General features: G+C 43.0%; 3 protein-coding genes across 5 annotated transcripts in view; 2 read left to right on the forward strand and 1 right to left on the reverse strand.

Annotated features, from left to right (window-relative positions):
• Window positions 1-7,160, reverse strand: part of LOC132452319 (cAMP-dependent protein kinase inhibitor alpha-like) — a 12,488-nt gene extending 5,328 nt beyond the window's left edge. Inside the window, exon 1 of one of the 2 annotated variants that reach the window (XM_060044883.1) lies at window positions 7,068-7,160. The gene's annotated coding sequence lies outside the window, so the exon portion shown is untranslated. Of the gene's footprint in view, window positions 1-7,015 lie in introns of both variants that reach the window. The other variant, XM_060044882.1, reaches the window with a different exon arrangement.
• bco1 (beta-carotene oxygenase 1) overlaps window positions 1-17,571 on the forward strand; it is a 68,776-nt gene that overhangs the window by 25,920 nt on the left and 25,285 nt on the right. The gene's annotated exons all lie outside the window — the stretch shown is intronic.
• Window positions 695-16,728, forward strand: zc2hc1a (zinc finger, C2HC-type containing 1A). 2 transcript variants are annotated; one of them, XM_060044876.1, is made up of 9 exons: window positions 695-838; window positions 1,301-1,374; window positions 2,013-2,138; window positions 2,936-3,080; window positions 3,794-3,948; window positions 5,021-5,132; window positions 12,144-12,216; window positions 13,157-13,252; window positions 15,033-16,728. In XM_060044876.1, exons 1-9 carry the CDS (start codon window positions 823-825, stop codon window positions 15,163-15,165), a joined length of 930 nt encoding a protein of 309 aa, XP_059900859.1. In that variant the 5' UTR covers window positions 695-822; the 3' UTR covers window positions 15,166-16,728. The 2 variants fall into 2 exon arrangements, with proteins under 2 accessions (XP_059900859.1, XP_059900860.1); XM_060044877.1 differs by having other exon boundaries at window positions 2,939-3,080.

Below are 17,571 nucleotides of genomic sequence, written 5' to 3' on the forward strand. Positions count from 1 at the left end.
AATATTTATTTACAATAGGCAATTTATTTTCAATAGTCAAGAAATGAATGCCTTCAAGTAAACTGCTGTTAACATTGAGCACACAAAAATCTTTCTTTGCTCAATTGGGGCTAAATACAATTATTAAAATACACATTTTAGAAACATGAATTGATATTAAAACGCATTTAATGAGTTAATTCATGGGCTTCTTTCTAAAGATTTAGGTTTGGTATATGCTCTTCAACCCACTCAAACCCTAACCCAATGCTCTTCTAATGGTTCAGCACCCACAAGTTGTGAATCATTGCTTTAGGCTACCCAATGCCTTTTATAATGATCACAGAAATCTCACCATGAATACTAAATTCAGTTATTCTGTTGCATAGCAGAACAATACATAATCTACAACCATTGATACCTAACCCTAAAGCTGAATAGTCACGATGTTACATGGAGACAAAGACTTTTTTTGTGTAGCCTGTGTGTGCATGCAAACTATACCTTGTTTTTGTGGTTGTGCAAATAGCAATACGACGTTAGAGTGGTCAATAAGGAACCTGGCCTTTCAATAACTGAAAAATCAAAGTGCCGATGACAGGTAGGCAACGCCTTAATATAGGCCATTGGCCTGTATTTTATTTTTGTGAAGTGGTTCTCTCGAACGCTTGCGTGGTCGCCTCCCACTCGCCCCCATGTGGTCAAAATGAAAAACAACACACCCCGTTTTTTACACGTTTCAAATGAACAGCCAATGAAACACCGGGATGTTGGTACGTGGGGCGGCGTTCAAGACGAGCCAGTTGCTAGTGGCAGCTTCAGCTACACACCGAAACCGAGGTGATGGAGGAATTTGAAGGTGAGAGGGGAAGCAACGTTGCCCTATTGTAGCATATGCCTCAAAGTAGCCATGGCTTCCATATTGTAGCCATAGGGCTACAATACAGTAGCCATGGCTACTTTGCATAGCCATTGCAAATGTTCAATTTCGTCACCTGTTCTTTCGGGAAGAGTTGGCTACTGAGGATACCGCTAGCTCGGGATGACTGGGCGTGATGCTGTCTCTGTCCATGTTAGCTAGATTCGCTAGACTGAAGCTAAGGCTGCAGCTAGCAGGCTGGTATACCTGTGTTTCTGTCCAGCCAAAGAATACAAAAAAGGACAAAAGAAATCGGAATTATTTAGCGATTGAGGACTTTCGAAGTTTAACGCCACATATGGTAATCAGCGATTAAATTACTCGCACGTACATTTTTACATGGTACATATTTGTGTGTGTTTATTTGTGTGTTGTACAATGTGTATTGTTCGTTCAATACAGATGGAGAAACTCCGGCGGCTGAGGAACTTACTCCCTGTAACATCTGTGGAAGAAGCTTCTTTCCCAAAGTCTTGGTAAAAATAATAAAACATGACAGTACAACGGGGGTTCACAGAAAGAGGCTATTCATAGAGAATAAGTCGACATTTTCCAAAATGACTGTCAAGCACAAGATGCCAGCCCCTCAAACACACACACACACACACACACACACACACACACACACACACACACACACACACACACACACACACACAGAGGCGCCGCGTCCCATTAGGCATACCAGGCAATTGCTTGGGGCCCCGGGCCACTACTAGGGCCCCCAAAAGCCCCCCCCCCAAAAAAAATACAATCGCTCCGAACACCCCCCCGTCAACAATCGCTCCGAACCCCCCCCCCCCCCCCCCCCGTCAACAATCGGCCCCCTAAGAATTCTTGCTTGGGGCCCCCACACTACCTCGCAACGCCCCTGCACACACACACTCACACACACACACACACACACACCACAATCATCATTACTTCTAATGCTCGGTATTAATCCGTTTTTAATGTGAGTGTATGTCAAAGATCCATTAGCAACTTTCATGCTGTGATTGCAAGAAGCAATTCCTCAATCTAATAAAAAATATATATAAAAGCCAAGCGCGGATGATGTATCATTTCAACTACCTGTTCTGTCCTCTAACTATCTTATGTTTCACCCATGCAGAAGAAACACATTCCTATATGTCAGAAGTCCGCAACAAAGAAGAGGAAGACTTTTGACTCCAGTAGACAGAGGGCAGAGGGCACAGACATCTCCACCCTCAAACCCATCAAAAACCTCAAAGCAAAGGTGAGACTACACCTCAGCAGTTAAAACCGGGTTATTAAAGATGCATGAGGAAAATACTGGATGAAATCGAAAACGGCATCCATATATGGTTACACAATCTTTTTATATGAAGTGCATAAATTACAAGGCTTAGAGTGATATAAGGAATAGTATCATTGACAATCAATCAAGATGGTCAAACGTATGGCAATTAATGATGACATCAAAATGATCTACCATTCCTACTGAACCGAATGACTCAATTTAATGAAATAAACTTTTTTTGGGTCAGGGTGCTTTTAATCTAATTTGGCAAATTAACAAACATTTGACATAGACGATTATTTCAGTAAATTCACATTGTTTTTGGATAGATTACAATGTAAAAAGAATACTACGCTCAGGATATGCAACACTTATGCAACACTTTAAAAGGGGGCATCAATAAGGGAAGGGCACAGAAAGTTGCAGTAATAACAAATATATACATAACCGTTATATTTATATAAAATATTTGTATAGGCGGGTGTCAAACGGACTTGGGCACGGTGCAGATAGCCTAGTGTGAGTGCGCCCTTAGCTGCCAGTGCGTCACTCTCTGTCTTATGGTTACACACAAGGATTGTCACTTTCATTGTGTAATCTGAATCTCACCGCCAGTCAGCTCCTTACATAAAATAAGTTGTTTAATAGAGTTGCTATGGAAAAATATATTTTTAAGCGACTGTCCAGACCACAATTCTATACTGCTTATGGCGCCAACCAACCTCTCCCCTTTACCCCCCCCCCCCCCCACCACCACCACCACCACCCTCAAGCAGGATCCGCCCCCAAAGAAGCCATCCAACTGGCGCAAGAAACATGAGGACTTCATCGCCACCATACGGGCGGCCAAGGGCATCACACAGGTCATGAAGGAGGGGGGCCCCCTGCCACCACCCCCCCCGCCCACCTACGACCCAGGTCACTAGGAGACCGGGCTCACTCCTTTAAGTGATGATGATGATGATGAGGATCGGGTTATTGGTCACAATAGAGGCTAATGTCTCTGGCTTGAATAGGTGCACATCTCAACATGGCACCGTGAAAGGGCTGCACGATATATATAAATCGTGATACAGGCCTGATACATACAGTAATTTTTATTACTTACTCGTATTAAAAAAGTATGCATAGCGAACCGCCGATCACTGATCATGTTGATCAGTCGATGATCAGACAACCAAAGCAGTTGTTTCACATTTAATTCACCACCACGCTCGCACCTCACTGAGTGCAAAACCAAATCTGAATGCCATGCAAAGCCAAAGAAAAACCTATTTTGGATGCCTTTGCCAGTGTTGCCCCATACGAGAGGGGTTCAAAAGGGATCTATGCAGATACACTCCCCTACTAAATCACCACAATCATTACACAACGATAAATATATAATCGCAGTACCATTATTTTTTTTTTTCCATCATCGTGCAGCCCTACACGTGATGCATTTAGCTGTATTCTAGGAACAGAGTTTATTTATTTTTTATTATGGTTATCTTACCTATGATATCTACAATGTTTAGTTCTAAATGTCGGCGTTGCAGCGGTTCATTTGAACGATGGGTGAAGTGTGCCGTTCATGGGTTCCTACCATGTGTTTGCCCTCAGTTCTGATGTTGTCTGTTGCCTTTACTCAGACTACATACAGTGTCCTCACTGCCAGCGGAGGTTCGGGCAGAATGCCGCCGATCGTCACATCCAGTTCTGCCGCGAAAAGGCGGCACGCATGCCCAAGGCCAAGGCAGTGGCGGCGGCGGCAGCGGAGGTGAAGAAAACCCCCCCTCGCACGCAGGTAAGACGCATGCACGCACGAAAACACACACGCACGCGAGCAGTGAAGGTGCTGTAGGTTAGGTGTACGTTTTATAATATTATTTGACTGTAGGCCTTATCCGTTCAAAATCAGCTAATAATGAGTGAAATGCTCACTTAACAGTGAAACGCTCTGTGAGCATTTCACTGTCAAGTCTGTCATTTCTAAGCAATTCATCTTGCTTGTCAATCACAGGTGCCTGAAATGCAACACTTCTTAATGGCTGAGAAACGTTTGGTAACATTCTTTGGGATGTTTAGTTTCAAAATCTTGCTCTCTTTTGCTATTTTTTGCTCTCTGAAATCTAAGCCATAGCAACTGTTAGGGACTGCAAGTTGTGCGTTAATGAAAACAGCTGTGTGTATGTGTATAACAGCGTGTGAGAAGGTTGGATTACAATGTAGTAGCCCAACCGATAAGAGAACATCACATAGTAATCTGATCTGGAGTAATAACACTGCCTCAAACCGCCAATATAAACCAAAATAACCACACTAGAAATATCCTTATCACTTCAACAGGTACAACAACAATAAGGGCCAGAAAAGATACTGCATATCACCATAGCAGCCAGTCACAGTTAGCCAGCCTCAAAAGTCTCAGCAACCATTTTTTTTGTCACAGCTTGTCTACACACATTACAGTTCTCTGGAAGAGAAGTGAGACATCGAAAACCAAACCACAACTGTGTCTGATTGCATTGATGAAATGTGGGAAAGGAAATGGAATCGTTGTAAACACTAAGCTTTAGACATAATAGAATAAAATCTCCCCAATCCTCTCTCCCTCTCACTTGTCTTGGTCCTCATATATCTGTCTCTTCCTCTATCTCTGCATTTTTCTCTCTTCCTTTCCTCCTTGCACTCACTCTCTATACGTCCGTCTGTCTGTCTATCTGTCTGTCTGTGTCTCTCTCTCTCTGTTTCTGTGTCTATCTCTCTGTGTTTCTCTTTCTCTCTGTCTGTGTCTCTGTCTCTCTCTCTGTGTCTCTCTCTGTGTATCTCTCTCTCTCTCTCTCTATGTGTGTCTCTCTCTTGTATCCCCTCTGCAGTCTAAGCTCTCCGCTCCAGTGAAGAAGGCGGGCCTGATGGCGTCGCCGTCTCCAGCGGTTCAACCTGTGTCCTCTCGTCTACCACAGCGCTCTGGCTCTGGACAGATCTCTGGTAGGAAACATTGTGATTCATCACTTGGGCCCCAGAGCTCAGATTCCACTCATCTCGTGTTTTTCTTTGAATGAAAAAGTGCCTCTGAACAATGTTTAGTCTGTTGGTTACTGTTGTGTAACGTTGCCTGGCAACTAACTGTAGTGGGCATGTCTTGTCCGTGTTGAAACGGTGTCACTAGAACCCTTTTGTAAGAATGAACGCACACATGAACACAAGCCAAGTCAGTTTGTTTCGATTGTTTTCTCTCTCTCGCTACCCATTATTCTCTTGTCAGAGTAGGATGATGGTGTTAGTTTATGTCAGGAAGCCCAGAAGGCATTGCATGTGTGTCCTTCTTCTCCCAGGGATGGCTGTTTTTTTCTCACAACTATGTTTGTTAAGACATTGCTCTTCCTGTTGTGATAGATTTTAATCAATGACCACAACGACAGTTGATCGAGTTTAAACTTTTACTAAACGTTAGCATATTACCGTATTTTCCGCACTATAAGGCGCACCGGAGTATAAGCCGCAGCAGCTAAATTGAATGATGTGTACATGTATAAGCCGCACTGGACTATAAACCGCACGTGTTTTAATGTTTAATTACCATTAGGGCTTGCTCGAATGCCATTTTTCAGGCTTCGAATACTCGTTGGTTTTTCCGAGCGAATATTCGAATACTCGTTCCAGAAAAAAACACCATCAAAAACAACATTAATAAAACCTCCAAATCAGATGTCCTCTGCCATCTCAGCCCTTACGGGAGCTTTTCAATTCATCCTGGAACGTGTATCTTTCCAGGAATACTTTTTGTACAATATTTGTACAATAAATTCATAACAAATACCGAATATCGATTGTCTTATGTGTCCATATTATATCCATTATATTGACCGGGTATTCCCAAGACGCTCACACTCTGCAGCAAGCCAGTCACAGTTGATTGGCGCGGCGCTGTACAGCGAACGTAAACAAACAACTAAGCTAAGGTTAGCATTTCGCTAAGCATTACTTTTCCTCCCGAGATCCCGCTAATGTGTTTTAAAGTAAAGGGAAACAAGATATCTATTCTTCCTCCACCTCTCTCACTTCTCTGCTTGGTGTCGCTGACGCTTATAGTTTGCCTCCCTTGCTCTGGTAACATCACGTACGTGGAACAAAAAAACAAAGCTCAGAATACTGATTTAAGCTTTGAATACTCATTTTCCGAACGAGTATTCGAATATTCGAATAATTCGGGCCAGCCCTAATTACCATATGTAAGGGTTCGTGCACAGAGGGGATTGTCAGAAAAGAGATGGCTGTCTCGCTCTCGTAATGTCTGTCTTGCTCTCGTTCTGTCTCTCGTACCACTCTCGGTTCCACTTTTACTTTTGCGCGCTACCTGTCTCACTCTTTTCCGGCCTCCAGCTTTTCCTGCTGGAGCCCGCCTCTTAAAGGTGGGGGGGCGTGGACCGGTCATAGAGCCCATAGAGTTAAAGTAGGTGGACTGTAACCTGTAATATCCATAGATTTAGGAGGTCCCCTAGTGGCCGTTAGCTGTAAAAATATAAAAAATTGATTGATTGATAAGCCGCAGAATCGAAAAATGGGAAAAAAGGTGTGGCTTGTAGTCCGAAAATTACGGTACATGCACAACCATGTCCAACGGCAATATTATATACAAAATATACAAAGAACAGCAACAACTCTTCCCGCGCACGCGCAGTCGTTAACATGCAACTTAACAATCTCCGCTTTTTCTTTAAAGATTTTCTTTTTTTTTAACTAAGAACATTTTTCAAACCTAAGAACATTTCAGTGTAACACTGTCCAAGAAATAGGACATCAACATAGGTTATCTTTTAAACCTACAACAGCTAAATGGGTGTGATTAAATGACAGTTTTAATGACCAACCTGTGCCTGTAGTCTATTGTCAAGATCATTTAGCCTTTAAGATGCATTATACCTTCGCTGAGGGCCCTCAGCAGATTTAGTGCAGAAGTCCCTGTCTTCGTCAAGCAGTTAGCAAGCTGTTGCTTGGTAGGTGACCACATGATCTGCTGAACAGCTCCAGAGTCCATGAGCTCCTTAATACTGCTGATTTCGAGGCGGAGTCTCTTTTCCGTGACAGGCTTTGTAGACTTGACAGCATCAAGAAGAGAATGATTATCCAGTAGTAAGCTCTGAGTAGATAGTAGCTAGATAAAGTGCACTGTCAATCCCATCTGCAAGTGCCAATGTCTCTCCTGCTAACATACTCCGTACAACTCTCCTGATGCGTTTTGACTGCCAGCATATTGGTGAAAACTTCCCACCTTCTCCCATAAGCATGATAAAATGTCCACCCTGTGTTCATCCATCTGCAAGGTTCCCCATTGAGGAATCACTGAACACGACTAGTTTGAGGGAACAGTTTTCTCCCAAGTACTGAAACCTCAAGATCACCTCTTCTGATTTTAGTTTTCTGATGAGTTTGTTTGCACAGTGCAGGGTCTGGACAGTAGCATACTTTGTGTTGGATGCCAAAATGTATATGTCACACATTATGTCGGGTCTGCTCTGTCTTGCTACGCACAATATCTGGCCAATCTTTGATTTAAGCATGTCAAGAAGACTTTTTATATATGTACTTTGTTGCACTTGTATCTCATCCTTCAGGGAATTAACCTGCATTCCAATGTAGCTGAAGCTGTGGTGTTCTTCATGTCCAACTTGAAAAGCATCTTTCAATTGGGTGATGAGAACGCATGTGAACCAGCCCAGATAAAGTCATCCACATGAGCTGCAAGGACCCCCATTACATTACAGGAATCATCCAGCCAGTAGAATACTGCTGGATCAACTTTTGACACAGTAACTCCCAACTGCTGCATAGTGTCTTTCACTTTATTGTACCTGTACAAAGAAGCATCTTTAAGGCCATAAACACATTTTTTCAACTTCCATACAGTTCCTTTGCTCTGTGCTTCTTGGGGTGGGCGAATGTAGACATTTCGGGTCAACTCTTTACCTTGTAAAAAGGCTGCTTTAATGTCCATGGAGTTCAGCAGCCATTTATTTTGACATATGACAGCCATGATCATCTTTAGAGATTCTGAAGCACATGTAGGCGAGTCTTTGGGAAGGTCTTATGTGTTTCTTTCTTCAAAGCCTCTTGCAACTAGTCTGGCTTTAGGTACAATGCCATCAGGTGTTTCCTTGAGTGTGCACACCCACCTTGTTGAGATGCATTTCTGACCCTCATCTTTCACCTTTTCAAATACATCATTTTTTCTCCAGTTGCTGAGTTCATTGTGTTTGGCAGGTATGAAAGCATCATCATCCACTATCAATGTTATCCACATTGTAACCAGTACATACCTTGGCATGCTCAAGACAGAATAACTTGAAGATCTTTAATTTGTCCTAAGCCATGCCCTTGTTGTGCCATCAGTTTCCTCAGGCTCACTGTACTGCACATTATAACAGTTTTTGTGTTTTCCAGTGGCCTTTCCTGCCCGGCTTAGAATTTTTGGCCACTTTCATTGTCTGTGTATTGAACCAACTGTCCAGCTTTCAGCCTCAGGCCTTCACAAGATAAACTCAACAAGCGGTTGAGTTTATCTGCAACGCGACAGGTTGATCGAGATCACCCCCTCCAGGATGTACTGATGCATTTGGGGGTTCAGTTTTATCCTCAGCAACAAGGTGTTCATCATTTGTAGGTTCCACTTCCTGTAATTCATTGTCCCTCTCATAGTTATGATCATTGAGTACAACTGCTGGTGTCATTGTAAGTTTTTCCTTTTCAATTATATGATCTCCCCTTTTATTTTCTTCCAGCTCTGGCTGTTCCACTTTTCTCAGCCTAGACTGGTGCACTCGAATATAGGTTCCCCCATGTCTAACAAAAATCAGCACACCATCTTGGCCGATGACTACACCTGGACCTTTCCACTCGTTACAGTCTACTCTCTTAGAGTTCTCCGGAGTTGTTTGCGAAGGGCTCTTCGGATCCTCTCAGAGCATTCGGCTTCTGTAAACACTCTCCTTGATGCATGTAATGTTGTGATGTGTTGGGCTACCCAAGTATTCAAACTTGTTTCCAGAGCTGGAGGCTTATCGGTAAGGATTGAAGGCAGATTTGGGTTCTGCCCTAACACTAGCTGGTAGGGGCTGTAACCATGTACATTGTGCATCGAGTTTTTTGCCATCAAGGCCCAATCCAGGGCTATCTTCCAGTCACATTGGTTGTCTTTCTTGACTTTCATCAAAATGTCAGTCAGGGTTTGATTATGCCTTTCTACTAGGCCGTTGCTCCATGGGCTGTACGCTGCAGTGGTTTTCACTTCAATGTTAAACCTTTCAGCCATGTCCCTCATTTCTTCGTCGTTGAATTCACCTCCATTATCACCGAATAACCTTCGCGGAGGACCATGGATACTTATCCAGCAGTGAATAAAGTGCTTCACTATCTCCCTGTTTTTTTTTCGTGGTGATAATACTGAAGTGATCAATAGCATGGAGATGCCACACTCCCGGTTCAAGCTCATGGAAGTCCACAGCAATAGTTTCATTGTAAGTTGATGCCATGGGCAAACCCCCCACTGGCTTGCGTTTTGGTTTGCTGTACCTGATGCATGTTTCACAGTTCTTTACAATGTCTTTGAGTATGGTGTTGCTTTCCTCATCATTATTACCTGCACAGGCCAGTAGTTTGTGTAGTCTTTCAACTGAAGCATGTCCAAATTGTCTATGCAGTTTCACCAGGACTGTTTTTTTTCCTTCGTTGTCATGTTTTCTGCCACAGTGAGAACTTCATCCTCATCTAGTGTTTGGGTCTCACCTTCCTCTGCGTCACTATCATCTCTCAAGTTCACACAATAATGTCCTGAAGATGTCGCTTTGTTGTGCGCAATGTCTAAAACTGCACTTGCTCTTTTTAACGAAGTCTTGCTTAAAAGCATGGGTATATCTGCAGGGACAACTTCTGTTTCGATTTTGCATTTAGTGCGTCCTATCTTGGCTGGAATAATCACTTTCCTCGTGGAGTGGACCACTTTCCCATCACCAAATCTAAAAGGTGTTGTACTCCGTTTGTCACTAACCTTTTGTAACTCACTCTGTGGCAGTTCACTGATGTAATCATCAAGCCATTTTTCTCCACACACAGTTCTTGTACAGGCTGTGTCAATCACAGCTGATCCCAAAGCCTCCACCATGAAGATTTCTGTGTCAGATAAAACGTTTGAAAACAAAGTAATGTTGCATTCTTCAACATCATTTTTTATCCCTTCATCCTTTGTAAGTTTTACATATTCCTTTTGTTTGGATAATCCTTTGCCCAGTGATAAGTATTCTGGCATACTGCACATCTTGTTCTCCTCCCATCTTGGTCGAGTGGGTTTGTGCCCTGAAACACCGTTTGTAACGGTTGCAAGTTTGACCTATTCTCCCGTCTCTCCCGTCTCCCTGCCTGTGTATCTCGTGTAGTAGGCAGCATCTTCACTCATTCGCAACGCACTGCTGCCATCTTGTGGTGGTGTAACGTTATCGCCGAAAATTCATTTTAAGGCTGATTTCACGTCAATAAAAGAGACGCTCGGGCAAGCTGTAAGCGCCAACTGCTTATCTTTCACATTAAGTCCCGCAGTATCTAGTAGCTTGAAGGCTAACACTGCATCCGGAAGTTCCATTTTAAACTTACGGAGGTTGTTGTAGCGATGTTCAAAATTCGATGATGTAATCCACCATTGAAGTACCGCTTCCCCTAGCTATCCGGTCGAACTCAGTGTAAGCCTCGTACTGCCGGTCCTTTTCTTCTTTCAAAAACACCAAGTCCCATTTAGTCATGAGTGCAGTCATTCCCGTGTCGGAATTTAAGTCGCCAGCAGCAATTTCTTAGAGCACTAGCCTTGGCTCTCCCCTTTAGCGACAAGGCAACTGCCAAGGCTTGCTTTTCATCCAGTTCGGTGACGAGTCTCCATATTGCAATCTAATTTTTCCAGCTTTCGTATGACGTCTTCTCGTCAAACGGTGGCGGTACTTAGTAATTCCCAGCAGCAACCATCCTCTGCTACTGATGTTAATCAATGACCACAACGACAGTTGATCGAGTTTAAACTTTTACTGAACGTTAGCATTTTACATGCACAACCATGGTCGCCGCCATTATTCACACAAAGAACAGCAACAACTCTTCCCGCGCACGCGCAGTCGTTAACATTAGTGTTGGCTCGTTCGTTCGCGAACCGGTTCGAATGACCGAGTCTTTAGGACGAACGAACTGAACCGGTTCGTCTCTCTCGTTCGTTCGGTCGTCTCGTTCACCATTCGATTCACCGGAAACTCGACTGAACGAACGAACGAGTTTCCGGTAGCACTGACTCCACTGAGTCTGACTGACTCAGCTGAGAGCCGTGCAATGGCGTGCATTCCATGATGCGATTCACCGTTACCGGAAACTAGGCTGAATCGCGAACGACTCCTCCACGTTCAGTCGAGTTCACGAATCGTATGTTCGTTCAGCCTGGTTTCCGGTAGCGGTAAATCGCATCATGGAATGGACCCCATTGCACGGTTCTCAGCTGAGTCAGTCAGACTCAGTGGAGTCAGTGCTACCGGAAACTCGACTGAACGAACAAACGATTCGCGAACGACTCCTCGTGGCGAACTGGGTCACGGAAACGAATCATTGAATCCACCATTAGTTAACATGCAACTTAACAATAGATTTAGATAATCTCCTCACCAATTTAGAGTTTGTTTCCAGAGAAATAAAATGCTTCAGAAAATGGGTTTCTAACGTGTATAGCCACCTGTGCAAAGGCTTGATGCTGGATCAGTGTGGTGGGAAATAAGGGCCATTTCTTCCCCCACAGCATTCCTCCTCCCCCTTGCAGGATGTTTACTTTATGTTAAAATTTTGGGCACCAATCTCCTTCAATTCCCAGCATAATTGGGGCCAAATGTGTTTATGGAGTCAACGACTGCTTGGATCCGGAGGCCAGTGTTGGCCCAGGTTCTCATGTCAGCACTCTCTGTGGGGTCTTTCTTCACACAGGAATCCCATCTAGTAAGCCCTCCTCCAGTATAGCGAGGAGCAGCCTGTCCGCCCTCACGAGTCCTCCATCAGGGTTGGTACACACACACACACACACACACACACACACACACACACACACACACACACACACACACACACACTTGAAGTTGGTATATTAATTTGTAATTTGATCAATTTGACCACTCACTCACTCACCCTCGCTCTAAACCAGTTGCTTGGCATTTATGGTGTCTTGCCTAAGTTGGAATCGGTTACTGGTTATTGGAAACTAACCAAGTGGCTGCAACCTGACCTTGTTTACTACATGGTGTGTGACTTGTTTCCTTTCGTTTTGACCTGGATTAATATGGAAATGTACTAAATCCAACCCCAGAGCGTATTTAACTACTGTTCCGTTCCTGAAAGAGTCTGTTATGCTTTTGTATCTTTTTCGTGTGTGTACTAGTGTGCATTTGTTTACGTGTCACTCAACTATCAATGTCGTTGAGTTGTTTTTGTCATTCACAACACTGTCAATGGCATCAAACGATTGGGTTGGTCTACTATTCATAATACTCATGAATAGCATAGGAATTCTGGCTTTGTATTGTCAAATCAATGTTTCTTCTCCTCTTCCCATTAATCCGTACAAGCAAACTGTGAAACCGTGCATGCAATACTTGGCCCTGAGCCCTTTAAGAAGACTCAATGTTTGGGTGTGCCTTTTTGTGCACCTGTGAAGCCCTCTGAGACTAACTATGTGTTAAAGAGCAAGGGGCAGCTAGGCAATTGGCAGGTCAGGGTAATTGTATGAAAGTAAGTAGCAAATCAATGGTAACATTATTCAGCCGTTTGTAAATGTTCTAGTACAACTGGACTCGTTTTCGTTGCGCAACATGGATTTGCTAAACGGTTTCCCCACCCCTGAATTAACTGGGGCCGCTGCCAAGTACCCATTGCTCTCTTAAGAGTCATCAAACTGAAATTGTCTTGTTTCTAACCGTCCCTCTCCCTTGATATCCATGAGCCAGGGTGGGGATGAAGAGCCGGCCAGTGGGCTACGGCCCGGCCAAGAGCGCGGCGCCCAGCGGGCTGTACAGGAGGAAGGCGGACAGCTCCTACTCGAGGTAGGGCTTCAACGCCTCATAGGTTTACCTCAAAGCTAGGGAACTGCCATTTACTTTAAAGTATTTTTTTGTTTTTTCATTCGGACGGCAACCAATATATGAAATGCAAGCGGGGTTATTTAAAGAAATTAAGGGCATACTATACATTTTCTTTACACACTGCCCCCTTGTGTTGGCTCTTGTGTGTGTATAGACACTATACTGTTTTGTGTGTGTGTGTGTGTGTGTGTGTGTGTGTGTGTGTGTGTGTGTGTGTGTGTGTGTGTGTGTGTGTGTGTGTGTGTGTGTGTGTGTGTGTGTGTGTGTGTGTGTGTGTGTGTGTGTGTGTGTGTGTGTTAGGGCCGGGCAAGTTAACGCGTTAATTTCGCGTTAACGCAATTTTATTTTAACGCGATTAATACAAATTGATTAATCAAGGTCTCCTTATATTTATTTTTTTTACTTGGATTTTGAACGTTTTTACCGACAGAATGTCAACATTCATATCAGAAATAATTGTATGTGTTTAGTTCCGCTTACCGTTACTTTACATTAAATTACACTGTCAATAAGGGACTGCCTGATTACAATTGCAGTAAGTGACAGCCTGTTTACAATTCCCAAATGTGGTGTTTCGTAAGTTTCATATTCAACCCACACTTTGCGTTTACATGCAGTTATTATCAGATAAAGAAAGGAATAAGACCTCAACCGGACTTTTAAAATGCATGTTAACACCTTTACCCAATTTACTTCAGACCAAAATCTTACATGAACGGGCAAGCGAGATCATATAAGAACACTAGATAACTTGATCATAATCCGGTTTCTACCTGCATGGAAACTAGGGTCTGATTTCGCGTTCTGTGCATGCTCGAGATCTTGTGGCAGGGGGACGTGAGCCGGAAGTAGAAGGAGACGGTAGTTGTGTTGTTGTCGCCATAGACATATAAACAATTCTTATTTCTTTATAAATATAAATATTGAATTATGTGTTTATATGTTTATGGTTGTCGCCGTCAGAAAACGAGAAACAGCGATTTATTTAAAAAGGTGACGCAGAAGATTGAGGAAGCCGGTGTCATGCCATTATTACCCCCTATATAGGGAAACCCCCAAACATCATCTACATGCATTCAGTACACACTACGCTTCGACTTCACCAAAGCATGAATTAAAAGTACATGTTTTCCTAAACGTTGGTCATCAACAATGTTGTAAAGTAGTAACTTCGGTCACATCTGTCAAAATAAAAGTTATTTTCTTCTGACGTGTATACGTCTTTATTCATTCATTGCGCCGCGACCGAACTGACGGGGATATTCTCTGATATTATGAATCTTAAAGACGGTGTCGGGTTCTCTGACTCTCTGGTACTTCCACAACAAAGACTCGTAGTGGGGGTTATCTCGGCCATGGTGGAGAAGGAAATTTGGCTTTGACTCTGAAGTCAAGATTGAAACGCTACATGGAGGAGAAACGGATTGTTGCCGTATGCGGGACACCTGTCAGTTCACCTCGGGTCCATGTCATTTCTCCGATGCTCCATTGTTCCGACCTCTCGGTCATATGCGGACTCCTCCGGCTGGACTCCTCCCGCTGCTCCGCCGCCGGAGGAGTCCGGAAAAACGACGAGAGGTTGGAACAATGGAGCGTCTGAGAAATGACATGGACCCGAGGTGAACTGACAGCTGTCTACTGAAAACATCTTTCTCGAATGCCGCCTGTGTTTATATATACACATACACCCCCAGGCCTGTGTCATTCTCACTCGAGCGTCTCCCCCCCCCCCCCCATTCAGGCAAGAAGTTGTCGGGGACAACGACTTGGACGGCGGCGCCAAGGGTAGCTTCTGTAACGACTGCGGCACCAAATACCCCGTGGAGACGGCCAAGTTCTGCTGCGAATGTGGCGTCAGACGGATGTGCATGTGAAGATGTGTGTGTGACACCTTTGCTGTACTGCTAGTAAGGAGCAGAGTGTGCGTACTTCGGTTGGTGCCGCTGCCAAGGACTTTGTATCAGAACGCTAGATGCCCCCCCCCCCCCCTTCTCTCTTATGTGGGTGTGTGATTTGGCCGGTGGATTCCACCCAGAGTATGCAGCAAAGCCAAGGGACCACTGCAATTCCACAGGGACCCTGTCCTCCTCACTAGAAGAATAGGTTCCTGTTGAAGTGATCTGTGATCGACCACTGACCACTTTTAACTGTGAAGAAATGACAGCGTTATCTGTAGGACTGTGTTTCGAACCTTTCCTTGTGCGTATTTGTCAGTGCTACGTGAAAATATTTTTTGCTTTGAGAGTTTTCATGTTAAGCTTCTACAGTTTTTTTAATTGTAACATATCTCAAATAGCTATCTTCCCATTATGTTCTGCAAATTTCAAGCAATTTAGGTAGGTTATTTATTTTAATATTCTTTTAATATTGTTTTCCATTTGGTTATGTGGTGAGGTTCAGTTTGTGGATTTGTATGGAAACCATTTTGCCCAATGCCAAACATCACAATAATATGTGTTGTTTGGCTGAATCAGTATTTTCACCTGAATCAGTATTGAAGGGAACAAGTGTGTTTATAATTAAATTATCCAATGGCCCAGGTCTTTTGTTGTTCCTGATTTGCATTTGCAAACCTAATATAAATGGTGCTCACTGCTCCACTGAGGCGACACATGCTAGTGCTAAGTCCCTTTAAGGACTTCAACCCCATCATCCAGACAGGGCTACTGCTATGTGCTGGTGCTAAGTCCCTTTAAGGACTTCAACCCCATCATCCAGACAGGGCTACTGCTATGTGCTAGTGCAACGTCTTTAAGGACTTCAACCCCATCATCGCGACAGCTAGTGCTACATGCTAGTGCTATGTCTTTAAGGATTTCAACTTCCAGTTTGTGCTAGTAGTGCTATATGCTACTGCTATGTCTTTAAGGACTTCAACTGTTCGATTTTAAGCTTCATTATTTATCATAAACGGAACAGTGTGGTTGCTATAGGAAACTTTGCTCATGGCATAACTATCAATCATTTAGTTTTTTGTGTTCATGTGGACAAGGGTGGAAAACATTCAGATGGATGGAAAATTACTGGTCGCAGATGGAATGCAAGTGTGTGAACCTGATTTGCATTGAAAATACAACATTTTGTAGTTCTTTATCAAATTTATATATTTTTTCCAGATTGCAAACAATAGATGCGTTTCCTTATGGGTTTCTAGTGAACATTAAGTAGTACTTGTGAACAATTAAGAGGGCCTGAAGGAAAAGAAACGCAATGCTGTTTATGGTTTTATCTCCCTTTTTAAGCGGATAATTTGCCGTTGTGTCATTAGACGCCTCTGTCATCTGTTTTTGAATACCGGGGTCATCCCTCCGCCCGTATCCTTCTGCACGTAACCAAACACTCCCAAAAGACTGTTCACTATGTTTCATGTATTATAGAGTACGGTCTTGCAATTATTACTGTGTACGTTCGTCAATAAAACACCCTGAAACAATGTATATCACGTATACAGGTTTTGTGTGTTAATACTGCATTTGAGCTTTGCAATGCAAATGCAAATAAATGTAGGAAAATACACATGGGAATCAAGGTTACAGGGTTGCTTGGTTTTGTATGTACAGCTGATAGCGTACTTGTATAGCTAATAGCGTACTTGTTGCTTTGTACAGCCGGATGATTGAGATTTATAGAGAGTTGGATGTGTTCCCATCATCTGCCAACAGCATGTTTTCTACAACTTAATGAGGACAGACGAAAGATGCCTTAAAGGAACAATGACTTTTAACCTTGTTGGCTCATTCGCAGTCCTGCTTTTCAACCTATTTCAAAGTACACTGTTAATTTGCTTCTAAACATACTCCCCAGAAACCAGAATGTAATTACTGTTTTTTTAATTGAGAATGCACATTAGACAAAAGCTTATGTATATTTATTGGAATTGTAGACATCAATGCCATTTAGCTAGTTATACAAAATTATATTTACACATTTTTTGAATTTCACAGGTTACAAAAGTAATGTTTCCCTATTAACCTCTGGTCTAACATTTGGCAAGCTGTGAGTTTGTTTCCTTACTTTTGCATGATCTAATCAGTTGAAATCGCGAATTTCAAAATAACACTTTTTGTCCTGCATTACTTTCCTGTTTAACACATGAGTAACTTTATTTGAAATTATTTAAATAAATCTTACGTACTACATGCTCTGAAAGCCTTCTTCATGCCGTTTTAAGACGGCGTGAAATCGATTGATCTCTGCACAGAAAAAGGCATTAATCAAAGCACAAAAACAAACATCAGGCCAAAACATGGCCGTCTGATTTTGATGTTTTTTACGCTAAA

This window comes from Gadus macrocephalus, chromosome 23, assembly GCF_031168955.1.
Source record: "Gadus macrocephalus chromosome 23, ASM3116895v1".
NCBI lineage: Eukaryota > Metazoa > Chordata > Actinopteri > Gadiformes > Gadidae > Gadus > Gadus macrocephalus.

Coding starts and splice junctions, on each gene's coding strand:
- zc2hc1a (XM_060044876.1), top strand. Junction 3,949..5,020: donor AAACCCCCCCTCGCACGCAG/GTAAGACGCATG, acceptor TCCCCTCTGCAG/TCTAAGCTCTCCGCTCCAGT. Junction 13,253..15,032: donor GCGGACAGCTCCTACTCGAG/GTAGGGCTTCAA, acceptor CCCCCCATTCAG/GCAAGAAGTTGTCGGGGACA.